Source organism: Seriola lalandi, unplaced genomic scaffold (assembly GCF_002814215.2).
Source record: "Seriola lalandi dorsalis isolate HSWRI2012SDOR001 ecotype SW California unplaced genomic scaffold, Sedor1 jcf7180002054646, whole genome shotgun sequence".
NCBI classification, from domain to species: domain Eukaryota; kingdom Metazoa; phylum Chordata; class Actinopteri; order Carangiformes; family Carangidae; genus Seriola; species Seriola lalandi.
The window spans coordinates 303,303-316,885 of NW_019525199.1; the positions used below are offsets into that span (position 1 = coordinate 303,303).

General features: G+C 41.7%; 1 protein-coding gene across 1 annotated transcript in view; it reads left to right on the top strand.

The window, feature by feature from the left end:
- Window positions 1–13,583, top strand: part of brip1 (BRCA1 interacting helicase 1) — a 51,254-nt gene that overhangs the window by 36,458 nt on the left and 1,213 nt on the right. Inside the window, exon 18 of the mRNA XM_087177758.1 lies at window positions 780–1,475. Within this exon, the coding sequence (XP_087033884.1) occupies window positions 780–1,475 (696 nt within the window). The remainder of the gene's footprint in view (window positions 1–779; window positions 1,476–13,583) is intronic.

Sequence of the window (13,583 nt, forward strand, 5' to 3'; positions counted from 1 at the left end):
CCCCCCCCTCATGGTTGGGGGTGGATGTTGGGGGTGGGAGCCATGGGATCAGTTGAGTGGCTTGCCTCATTACTGTAAGGTCTTTTGCATGCCTGAGTGGCGTTGGAGCGAGCTGATGAGCAGATGTTGGACTGTTGCTTTTAATTAAATCCCCTTGACCTTTGTTTGCGTTATATTGAGCGTAAGGCCGCATTTACAGAACGTTTACTCTGGTGTCTTTGTCAGTTTTATACGAGTTTAAGGTTCAGAAGTTTTCTCTGTAAACTCTCATCAGATCGCTGCCGTTTCATTGAGTCGCACGTGTCAGAGGGTTTTACTTTTTTCAGCTTTGTTTAAATGTGAAGTTGTTGATGTTGACGATGTGGATTTGTGTTGTTACAGATGTCGTTGCTCATGAGACGAGATGTTAGCGGCACATAGCTCTGCCCTGGGGCGTTTGAGGGTTGGTGGTGCTGGACTCTGGACCTCAGGCCCAGAGTCCTTGTTCCTGATCACACACACACACACACACACACACACACACACACACACACACCCCAAAGCCCCCGTCCCGTTCAGCCATTTTGTTTCAGTTTGTGGCACAAACGACCTCACAAAACACTTTTTAGACATTATTGAAGACTCTGGTTAAACAGGAAGTGAACTGGCACTAGTCTGAGTGGCGGAGGGATACGACCACGAGGAGGTGGTTCTAGTTGTTCCTTGTTTTTATTATGAACATTTAAATAAATGAAAAGATTTTAATGTCAGAATCACTGAACTTTCTTTCCTTGATGCAGATTGGTTGAAGAGCAGCTCGCCAGCAAAGCCGCCCTCGCACCAGCAGAGACCGGCTCGGCCTTTCTACAACATCTTCACCTCCACCCCCGTCAGCAGCCGCTTCAAGAAGGCCGTCTTCAGAGGAAAGGCGCCCGCTGATCCAGAGAAGCACCTGGAAGAAGCTCCGACTCAGTCTGAGCCACAGAAGAAGAAGAACGCCGAGACGCCCGCGTGTCTTCAAGACGGCGCAGCAGACACGTCCGGTGAAATCAAAGCGGAGCCACGCGACACGCCGTCTACGGTAACGACCCCTCCCATCTGCGAACAGGAAGAGAAAGCAGACAAGGAGGAAGAGAAGGACCAGACTGTCTTTTATACTCCAGAACTTTTCGAGGGCGAAGGAGACGAAGGAGGCGAAGGAGGCGAAGGAGACGAAGGAGGCCCAGAGACAAAGTCAGAGTCACCTCCCAGGGCAGTTTTGGCGGCAGAGATCTCTCCTCTGCTGTCAGAGGAACTCCTTACCTGCGATCAGGCCCGAGGGGAAACCTCTGGCGACCAGGGACAGAGCGCTCTGTCAGTCAGGAAGGAGAACGCACAGCTGTCACAGGGACGTGAAGAAGAACCCGGCGGACAGAAGTCAAGTGAGGAGGAAGAGGTGAACAAGCTGAGGAGGAAGGTGGTGAACAGGCTGTCGAGGTCCAGACACAAACCAACAGGTAACGAACGACCTGGACACGAGAAAACATGAAACAGAATAAACAACAACATGGCGGCTGATGTTTCCCGCCAGACGTGTGTGTGAATGTTTCTATAAACACGACTGTAAAATGTAAGATGCTGCTTTCCTTTCACATCTGTCTCCAAAACACTGTCACACTTCATCTCATAGCAGCTACACCTGCCTCAGGCAACTGCCCCCCACACACACACACACACACACACACACACGCACACACACACGCACACACACACACACACACACACACACTGTCACCACATGACCCAGCCAGCCCCCGTCTCCAATCAGCTGCTCATGTGGCGTGACACGACGGTACATGAAGGTCGTTAAGGTCTGATCTTCATTTACTTCATCATCCTCAAACACGGACCTTTATTTTGTAGTAATTATGTGCTGTGAACTCAGGTGGGATGATGAGGAGGATGATGAGGAGGATGATGACGACGACGACACATGTTTTACCTTCACTACAAGTTTCTGTAAAATCTGTTTCTATAAGATTAAATGTTCCACTTTCATTGAAGTTTCTTTTTCTTGCAGTGATTTTCTCTTTCACTCTCGTGTTTCTTTACGGCCCAGAATTCAAATCTTTTACCACATGATGAAAATCATGTGTCACAGGAGAAAGTTCTGCCTTTGAAATCTTATTAAAATAAAAATATAAACAACAAAAGTGTCAAAAATAAGATTAAATACGATCAGATGATATTTATTAATCCCACTCTGGGGTGATTTGCATTAAATAATAGGTAATAAAACAATATGTACAATTAAATATGAAATACAACACAAATAGCAGCAGATATAATTACACATGGTGAGTGATGTATTATATTATTGGTTCATTGTTACTGAACCATTTGCATTTAAGAGGTAATTAATGTACCTGGTTGATTTAAGGCTAATTTTAACTGTTGAGTATTTTAATTCAATTTAAAATTTATACTTAAAAAAATTACATCTGGCCAGTATCTTCTACCTGCAGCTGTTAAAAAACTCAGTGAAGTTATAAACAATATTTCCCATAGGAATAAATCAGGAACATGAAGTAAGTGTGTAAATATATAATATAAAATATTAAGTAAATATAAGCAGCTAATTTTTGCATCAGTAAATGAACTTTACTAATTTTTCATATTTCTTGCACAATAAATAAAATATCATGAAGAATCTCGTCTCCACCGTGACGACCTGGACACACAGAAGAAACTTTAAACTTAAAACACCCGTTTTCTCCTTCAGTGTCTCTGAGGTGTTTTGTTTTTGTTTGTTTTTGTCTTCTGCCCGGCGACAGTCAGAGCGGCAGCCATTTTTATTTTCAGGTCGTCCATCCGTGTCATTCTCGTGAACACGAGGTCTCAGTAACACCTTGAAGGAACTTCTTCAAATGTGGTAAAAACATTCACTAGGACTCAAGGATGAACCGATTAGATTTTGGTGGTCAGAGGTCAAAGGTCACACTTTTTAGCCTTTACTCAAGACTTCACACAGAAATTATGACAAAGTTTCACAGAGACGGTTCATATTTTATGACTCTGGATAAACGGGGATGTAACGTGGAACTAGTCTGTGTGGCGGAGGGATACGACCAGGAGGAGGTGATTTTAGTTAAAACTAATCTTAAAACCCACTTTTTCTTTTGTTGAGGTTTTTATCTTTCACTTTTATCTCTTGTGTTTTTATTTCTTACTGTTCCCCGTCTGTCTGCCACTGTGGGACAGCTCCAACATCAGACAACAACTCTGCTTGTTTTAAATGATCTTTATAAATGAACTTGATTTAAAAATCAACATTTCTCTCGACTATTTAAATACGTAAAGTGATGTATAGTTTCATCCGTAGATTTTATATCGCTGTCTAATCCTCTGACATTTATCTTAAGCTTCTTCTTCGGAGGGAAAACCGATGATCTGTGAGCGGCGCGGTGCGTTCGTGTAATCAGCACTTTAATGGGCATATGTGGCTGTTTGAGTGTAAGGAGCTGAGGTGATCTAATCAAGCCGATGCTAAATGCAGAATCATCAAACGAGCTGAGCTGAAGGGAGACAGAGAGAGAAATGAGATTAAACATGATTACAGTGACGTGATTCGTCTCATTACGCTGGAAAACTTCACCAGTGTGTGATTTGTGCAGACGAGCCGAGGAGACAAGTGTTCCTTTTAAAGCCTTTCTCCGCTCATCAGCTGCCCCCCCCCCCCCCCCCCCCACACACACACACACACACACACACACACACACACTCACTCACTCCCAAGACCCGCGTATATGTAATCATGCGTGACTACTCGTTAACATCATCAAAACACAGAGCGTGGAGAGGCCGGCGAATGTGTGTTAAAAGCACTTAATAGGGAGCCCACGTTACTCAGGGACTCAGAAATGGCTGCGTTTTCCCCATTAGACTAATTCAGCCTTTTCTCCTCCTGCCCCCCATCATTAAAGCTTCCCCAAGAAAACATACAAAATAATAATAATAATAATAATGATAATAATGATAATAATGATAACCCAGACTTTCTCAAATCCATCTATGAAAACACGGGAGTCTGTCCTTCAGTAAACTGCACCTGAACGCAACCTGCAGCAGCTGGGAATCTGTGAGCGTTTGATTTATTTATTTAATCAGGAAAAATAAAAATAAATAACAAAATATATATATATATATATTAATAGCAGAAATACGATTGAAGTAAACATTCATATATGTTTTGATACAAACACGTGGACGTGTGTTTTTATAAAGAGAGAGTGAAAGCTGGAGTCGGAGCAGAGGAGATGAAACACTGAGCGTCTGTTGCTGTAAGTGTAAGTGATGTAAAAACACAGAGACGAAGCCTGAACTCTGATCTTCTTGTATGAAACTTTAATTTTAACATTTTAACCGTTTATCCTGAAGTCGTGGAGACGGACGATGACCTGACTGTTGCCATGGCGGCACTCCTGTTTGATGAATCTTCAAACTCACAGATGGATTTAGCCGTTTGGAGAAAACCTGTCTCACCAGCGTCACGTGACACTGTGTCAGCCAATCACAAACATGCAAATGCACGTCCTGGTAGAAGACCTAGGAACTCACAGGGTTATGGACGGGATTGTTCAGGTCTTGAAGTCGTAGCTGCTTGTTCCCGGTGATCCTGGTTCACGGTCTGGACTCAGGAGGAGAACCAGGAACCAGACCAGCAAGAATCTCACTGAGTCATGTAATGACTTTCACCATTAGAGCGCAGCATGTCAGACAGGATGAGAACAGGCAGGGAATGTTGACACAGATCCGTGTTGTGTCTACGCACTCACACACACACACACAGACACACACACACACACACACACACACACACACACACACACACCGAGTGGATGGTGATGAGTCATATCGTCACATTCACATCCTGTGTAATCAAAGGGAGCAGAGGAAACACAACACAGATCCGACACGTCTACTGACTGAAAAAAACACTTTTCATTTCAACTTTTGTCACGTTTCCTCTAAAGATGCAGAAGAATCAGAAAGGAACTTAAAGCTGGAATCGCCTCCTCGTGGTCGTATCCCTCCGCCACAGGGACTAGTTCCAGGTTACAGCCTGTTGATCCAGAGTCAGAGACAATATGAACCATTTGTGTGAAATTTTGTCATAATTTCTGCGTGCTAAAAAATGTTTTCTGAGGTCACACTGATCTTGACCTTTGACCTTTGACCACCAAAGTGTAATCAGTTCGTCCTCGAGTCCAAATGGATATTTATGCAAAATTAAAAGAAGTTCTGTCAAGGCGTTATGGAGATATTGACCTTTATATTATTATATTAATATACTAATATAAAAATATTATATTTATATATATTTCTATTATTATATTTAACTTTTGACCTTTAGCCACTAAATTCTAATCAGTTTGTCCTTGAGACCTAGTGACCCTCTGAGCGTCACAGAGATCCAATAAGTCCAAAATCATGTTTTGTGAGGTCACCATGACTTTGACCTTTGACCTACAAAATCTAATCAGTTCATCCTGATTAGATTCATAACAAATTAAAATCACATTGGGTCAAACAGACATTTATTTTTGTACCAGTAAGGATGAAAGATTTGCTTGGACCAGGTGGGAGGGAAGATCATTTATTACATCGGCTTCAACAGAAGGAAATAGAAAAGATCTTATCAATCAAGAATTATTTGAAACTAGAACTAAAAATAATTCTGTCTTTACAGATTACAGCTCATCACAACAGTGGTTGATTAGTTTATTATACTGAATCCTTGAAACTATATTATTTTAACCTCTTATAAACAACATTATCAATCAATCAATCAATCAATCATTATACTGAATCAATGAAACATTAAAAAAGTTACAATAACATTAGCAAACAAAACTTATTAATAATAAAATAAGAGATAAAATAGAATCAAATGTAATTTACAACATAGATACAATAGAATAAATAAATAAAATAAAGTGATTAATGACTTAAAACAACTAAAACTATCTTTAATTCAAAGCCAGGCTGAAGAGGGAAGTTTAGAGTTTATGTCCTTCATGGTCTTATTTTATTAACCACAGCATCAGGAACTCTACAAATACCATCCACTTGTATTTCTAGAGTGAGAGAACAGGAAGTGAGTGTAACGATATTTCCTTCCTCCAGGACGTCATCAGCGTGTCGTCGGGCGTGACACTTCCTGTCAGGGGGGGGGGGAACCCGTCATCGCCAAGAATCTCATGCTGCTACTGTAACATTTAAAAAAGCAGATTGAGGTTAGCATCAGGTAGCATCAGTTAGCATCAGGTAGCATCAGGTAGCATCAGGTAGCATCAGTTAGCATCATGAGTCAGTTACAGAGAGCTGCTCTGACTCTGCGGGCCTCGGTTGGTCACCACAGCGACTGTTCAGGTTTCCTCTCTTGTTTGTCTCTTGCTGTGGCAGGAGGCGAGTTTCAATAATCAATACCCACTCGTTCCCGCCATAATCTCCCTGACTGGTAACAGAGCAGAGTATCACAGCTTCGTATTGATCTGGAAATCCTTAAGCTGCTTAGTGAACGGTTCAGTTCACAGACAAGGAGAAGCAAGTTCTCCGGTTCCTGTTGGTATGAAACGACTGGATGAAAATAAAGTCATTTTATTTACAAAAACTTTTATTGCAAAAAATTTCAAAATAAAACAAAATCTGAAAGAAAGATCCTTCAGCGTTAGTTCTGAAATGATTAGGAAACGTAAAGTTTGACATATCGAGCCGTTTAGTTTATAAATGTAATGTATTATAACCCAGAATTTAATGTATCTGATCACATTGTAGATTTATGGTGAAAATCCTTCAGTTGATTTTGACTTTAACCCTAAAACATTATAGATGCTGATGTGGATTTTGATTTCTAGTTATTTTGTAGAATAAAAATATTCACTTTAATGTTAGAAAATACATTTTCTCGAAGTTCATTATTGGATTAATGTGTTTAAAAGGGGAGCGAGCAGCAGTAACTGCGGCTCTGCTGTGATTATCACTGTGACCTGTCAGATTAAAAAGATTAACCCTGATTGACTCATAGATTCATGTTGAACTGGAACTTTCCAAACTCTGCTCTACTTTCAGATCCCGGTCGTCTCAGAACCATCTCCACAAAACAAACTTTTCTATGTCGCTTTCCACCTGAAGATTTAGACACTACACCGCTGAAGAAAAGTTTAATTATTCAGTAATGTGAAGATTATACTGAGAAAACATGACGAGGATCTGATGAACTCTGTAGGAGGAGCTAAAGTACGACGCCCTTAAATTTCAAAAACAGAGTAAATTCAAAATGGCTGACTTCCTGTTGGGTTGAGGGGATGGGTTTAAATACCACAGCTGCTAAAAGTAGTGTCTTACACAAGTATGAAGATTTATAGTTTTAAACAAGGAATCGTTACGCGCTCGTGTCTGGTCGTTTCCTCTGACGCATCGTTCTCCATCTTTATTTATGCACATTTATATTATTTTTTTTTAAGATAAATGTGTGAAATAATGAAACACTGCTGAGACCTGGGAAGCTGCACAAAACACCTGAAGGTACCTTAAGTTTTGTCCCCTTAGTTTGGTCACTAAGGTCTTTTGTGCAGCGGTTGAACTAAGTGATTCCTTAATACTTAAGTGACATTTGAAAGAAACCTTAAGGAGAAGAGTTAGTTTTTATCTTAAGAAGCCTTCTCTCAGACGTTAAGGTGTTTTGTGAGGTCTTCATGGAGCAGCAGGACTCTGCTGGTCTTGTGCAGCTCCAGGTTTTGATGCTGGACATGTTGATGTTTGTGATCCGGCCTGTGGATCTGGACCATCTGGATCGCAGTGTGACTCTCAGTAAGCCCACCGGCCCCCTCTGCTGCGGTCCTCGCTCTGGTCCTCCACCGGGGTTCGCTGTGTGGTTTCTGATCAGCTGTGTTTTTGACAGACGCCATATTGGCTGTAAAGCTGTGGAGTCTGTCTGGGAGCAGAGACCAGACGCCCAAACTGCTCTGACACACCCACAACAACTTTACTGTCATTTTGGCCTGTTAATCTCAATTTATCATCGATGTCATAAGCACCCCCCCCCCCCAACCCCCCCCCCCCCCTCCCCCCATCATCATCACTTCCCTATAACACCTGCCCTCGAGTCTTTAATCATCATCCTCACATATTAATGGCGACCTTTAATAACCTCCTCACGCCTCGCTGGATATCAAACACAATTAGTTTCATCTGAGTGATTTTAATTGTCCCACATAAAGAATTCTGCTCCGTCCTTTCATTCAAACACACAGGAAGTAGCTCTGCTTTTAATCTGAAATTTAACTTTTAAATTGTTTTTTCCTCAGAAGAGGTTTGGTGGCAGATTACTTATTTATCTATCTAATTAATTTGTTACCATGGAAACTGTGATCACACCGTGTCTTCTAAATGAAATGATGAGGTATCTCAGACTGGTCTGTAGTGTGGGTTCATAGATCAGTCTCATGTTGGTCTGTCACATGCCAATAAAATAAAGACTGACTACAACATTAGACCCCAGACTAACTCAGGTCTAAGACCAACGTTACCATGGTAACGAATGATGACACCTGCGCTGACCAGCAGCGCCCAACAACATGAAACAGGAAAACATGGCTCGTAGTTTGAGGTTTGATGACGTTGTTGTGGAGAGAAAGAGTTTTTACAGACTGAATCAGATTTTTATTTTTATTGTTTCTCTCTTCTCTGAATTTTCAAAGTAAAACGTCTTTGTAACTGTTGAATTATTCCAAACATTTTCCAGATCTCCTCAGACTCTCTCATCGCATCACTGTCCTGAATTACTCTGAAAAAACCTGGACGGATCTTTAATCTCTGATGATTGTAAAAGAGTGTGATCTGTATTGATTTACATTTTAATGATCGGTTTGTTTCAGATCATTTAGAAAGGTGCTGGTGAAATTATTATTCAGCCAATTGTAAAGAGAATCTGCTCAGTCAACACTCGAAGTCCAAGTTTTACTCTGACTCTGATCAGTTCTTTGAGAATTTTCTGCTTTTAATAGATGTTAGTTTTAACACAGGAGCTCACTCCGTCTCTTCTCTACATTATTCTTATCGAAATATCAATTTACAATAATATCAAATTAAGAAAATGATCGTCTATCACCTGTCAAACCATCCCAGCAGTCTTGCTCTCTTTTTAATGTTGATTATATAGATTATAGTTTACTGATAAATACATGAAATACAAACATATACATTTAAATAAAACATATGCATATAGAAATACAAATTATATCTAAAACACTATTTGCTTCTTTACAGAAATAACATGATAAAATTCAAACATTAACATGTACATGTGTTTTTGTGTAAATAATGTGATATTTAAAGTGGATTACCATTTCACAATAAGAGTCCCCTTATAAAGGATTTATAAATACTTTATAACCAGTTTATTAATTCGATTTTTCACACTTTAAATCATCATAAATTATACTTGTTGTTACTAGTAATTAACCACCATCAGCATCTTAATGGTTGAAAAGTTTGGCATATTAATAAATGATGATGGTTTTACACTTCACAATAAGGCTCCTGTTACCACTTATAAATGTTAGTAACTCATTAGTCAGATTAATGAGTAGGAAGCATTAACTTGACTTAATGTATAAAAACTGTGTTATAACTTGTTTATAATTGTTTATTTATGACGAGTGTTGAACCAAATTAATAACCTAATTATAAACCCATTATAAATCCTTTATAAGGGGACTCTTATTGTGAAGTGGTAACAAATATTCTTTATAAAAATCAGATTTCCCTCCTTGAGCAGAAACATTTAAACCCTGTAATTTGGCCTCTCTGAACATCAGCTGTGAATATGAAAATAAAAGTAATAATTCAGTCAGTTTCGTTATTTTTAATGAGACATGTTCTGTGATGAAACATCAACATTATTTCCTCCCAGATAAACGTGCCGAGAGTCGTCTGCGTTCACGTGTCCTTACGGGAGGAAACAAGCAGCTTTGGTCGCCGTGCTGCTTTAAGTGAGTCGCTGATGAAATTGATTTCTTTAAGCTTATGGAGCCTGATGAGGATTGCTCGACCGGATCATCTGCTGGTGGAGGGTCTTAAGCAATCTGTCTGCCGGAGCAGCTGTTAGAACTTGGCTTGAGTCAGAGGTTTGGAGCCCCCCGGATAATAAACCCCCGATTTATTTCAGAGGGCCAGTAGAATTAGACACCTAATCTGCCTACGTGGTTTTATAAGTTGACTAATCTTGATATAGACATCCATTGTTTGGGCTCATCTTAGTGTGCTTACACCATAAGCTGGTTAATGCTATAAGTGTGATTGTGGCAGCCATTTGTCAACGAACAAAAAAATAAAGCCTGAGGCCTTTTTTTTGTCGTTGTGTTTATTGTGGTGGGGTCGCAGCAGGAGAGCTTTAAAGACAGGCAATTATCCATTTATGCAACGTTACCTCGTTAATGGTGGAACACTGATGGAGATAAGAAACTCTGATCCATTAAACTACTTAACGTCTTTGCGTGGTATCGTCAGTGGCCGTCGTCTCGTCGCGTTCGTCCGGGTTTTAAGGTTCATTTCAGAGAGCGAGTGAGTTCTTCTCATCCTTTTTATTCCTCAATCAATATCGTTGAACTTCTTTTATTGTGAATGCAACAGGAAGCTTCGCTGTGACACAGAAACCAGTCGATAGCTTTGATTGATCCGCTGACAGCGAGTCAGAGTCACATCAGTTCGTTCAGACCCGATTATGATCCGGCACTTTCCTCAGGCGCGTTCTGGTCGGTCGGCCTCTTTGGTCTGATCAGAAATATCTCAACAACTGTCTGATGGATTGTCAAGAGGTTTATTTCATTCATGTTCCTCAGAGGATAAATCCTGAAGCCTCCAGCAGGTTGACATCGTTGATCTAAACCTATGATACGACCCGTGTCAGTGTCTCCTCGAATAGCGTCCTTACGGCGGCAGGTATACCGGACCTTGGTTGTCATGGTTACAATAATGAACATATCATAACTGTATCTACAGTAGCGTACCTACGTACCTGCTTTATAAAAATCAGGTTTCCCTCGTTGAACAGAAACATTTAAACCCAGTTGTTTGCTCTCTGAACATCAGCTGTGAATGTGAATATGAAGGAAAATGATTTAAAAATAAAAGTCGGCAGCACAAATAATTCTGTCTGTTTCATTGTTTTTGATGAAACATGTTTTGTGAGGATTAGAATAAAAGTTATAAATACAAATATCAACATTATTTTGAACTAAATAGTTTTTCTTGCTCTTTGGTTTAAAGTTACATGAGTTGAATCTGTTGTGACTGAGACTGAGGCAGCTGATATTTCAGGATCTGAGTCGCTGGTTAATGTGACCTCCAGAAAAACTGAAATCATATATTGTCTGCGGGTCCATTAGATCCTCACAGTAAAGTCGTCCCGTCATGGACAGCACTGCAGCCTGACAGCTTGATGAGTGGGCCGTCCCATCAGACCGTCTACCTGCTCTCAGCCGCCACATGTTCCACTGAGCCGCATAGTTCGCTTTGTCCTGAATGATGGCGTCTCGTAAATCTGTCCCGGGAAACATTTGCTTCTCATTTGGGAGCAGCGCTTTGGTTCGACTCGAGGTTTCTGTCCGGGGACGATGACCTCTGCGGTTTGAAGCCGCTCTCCCGTTAGCTCGCCGCGCTACAGGAAACAGAAAGTGAGCCGTCTCCTCAGAGGACGTCCTGAGTTATGATCTGCGTACTCTTCCTGAGCTGTCTCACGATGAGGACAGAAGACGTTGAGATCACTGAGAACACTTCACAGGCATCTTCCACTCGCCATTAGATGGTAAATTACCAGGTGTCTGAAGGTCTCGCTCGGCTGTGAAGATCGCCGCAGTGCTGACGGGTCGAACGCAGGAAACAACACCTCCTGACTTTAAAACACAGCAGCAGTTTTATCTTTCATCATCACAGTTCAACCAAAGCAAACAACAGAGGCACAGAGGTCACGGTCAGTAATCTACCTGGAGTGTGAGCTTCGTGTTTTTGATTGGTCGACACAGCGAGGGGCGACGGAGGACGTCGTTTTGCGTTGCAGCAAAAACTGGAGAACGTTCAGCTTTTTGTTTCACACTGTTTGTTCGTCATCGCTGAGTCAGGAGATAAAACTACTGTTGTTGGTTCAGACCTGTGAGACAGGAAGTCGTGAACATCCAGAGATGCTGAGGGGAGAGTGGGTGGAGGCGGCTTTGTGATGGAAAACACTGAATTATATTAATTATCAACAGCTTCGTCCGGGAGTCTGTTCATACTGAACGATTCCACAGAGAAATACATCCGAGGAGTAAAAGAGTTTAAGATCAATGTCTTTAAAAAATTAGAAGAAATTCCCTCCAGGCATTACTGAGATGTTGCATTCACAAGGCCAAAACCGCATTTTGTGAGATCACGTGACCTTGACCTTTAACCTTTGACCACTGACCCCCAAAATCTAATCAGTCCATCCTTGAGTCCAAGTTCCGTCAAGGTGTTACTGAGACATCGTCTCTGTGAGAATGGGGCGGATGGATATGTTTAAGCGTTAATTGTAAAAAACGTGAGATGACCCAGAATCCTCTCATATCACTGTTCTCTCTGGGATCGGGTTTGAATTCGACTTCACTAAAGTCCAATAAACGAAATGTTTGTTGACTCCAGGTGGAGTTTTCTCGTCTGTCGGGCTGACGTGTGGAAACTCCCTCAGATATTAAACACCTACGTTTGGGAATCCGTACACAAATATGTGAGCAGATCAAACCTGAAACGTCTCACTCATCTCCTGCTTTTCTCTCCTGCAGCTGATGGATGGCTTCTCCTTCTCTTTTGACAGAGTGCGGGTGAAAGGTCGAGGTATTAATAGCTGAGTTAAGAGTTCGGGACTTGGCAGACATGCGAGCTAACGTGTCGAGGACTGGGAGGAGGGAGGGCTCTGAGCTGTTGGTGGTCCGGACCTGTGTAAACACTGGAAGTGTCGGGGCCCTGAACGCCTCAGCTTCGGGAGATTTGCTTGTGAAAGCAAAACCCGCTGAAAAGTGCAACTTGTGGGTTGTTGGTGCAAACAGAGGCTCCTGGGGGACACGGCCTGGACGCAGAGATCGTCCCTGCGTCGCTGCGTTTCCTCCAACACATTATAACCTCACACCTATTCTCACCGCACACAATCATTCCAATAATTGAGGAAAATCCCCGACAGAGTAATGACAGGAAAGTTCTTTGTCTCGGCCTCTTAGTGGAATCTGTTGGCGATGACAGACGAGACGATTTAAGAAGAGCAGCTCTTAAAATCAAACAGGACACCGTCGGTGTTCGACTGTGTGGCAACAGAGCCGAGAGCCTGTCCTGACTCATCGTGCGTTTCAAAGCTCGCCGGCACACCTCGCCGTGGGAATGACACTTCTCAGCCCATCTCTGTTTGAACAGGTTAATTCCACTTTCTCTGCGTGGAGCATTCAGCAGCTCTGTCTGATAATGGAGCGCCGGCTGAGTGCACAAACAGCTCCCACTTCAAAAAGGCCTCGTAAGTGTTGAATACGAGTCCTAAAGTGTGCACACAAACGCACCCC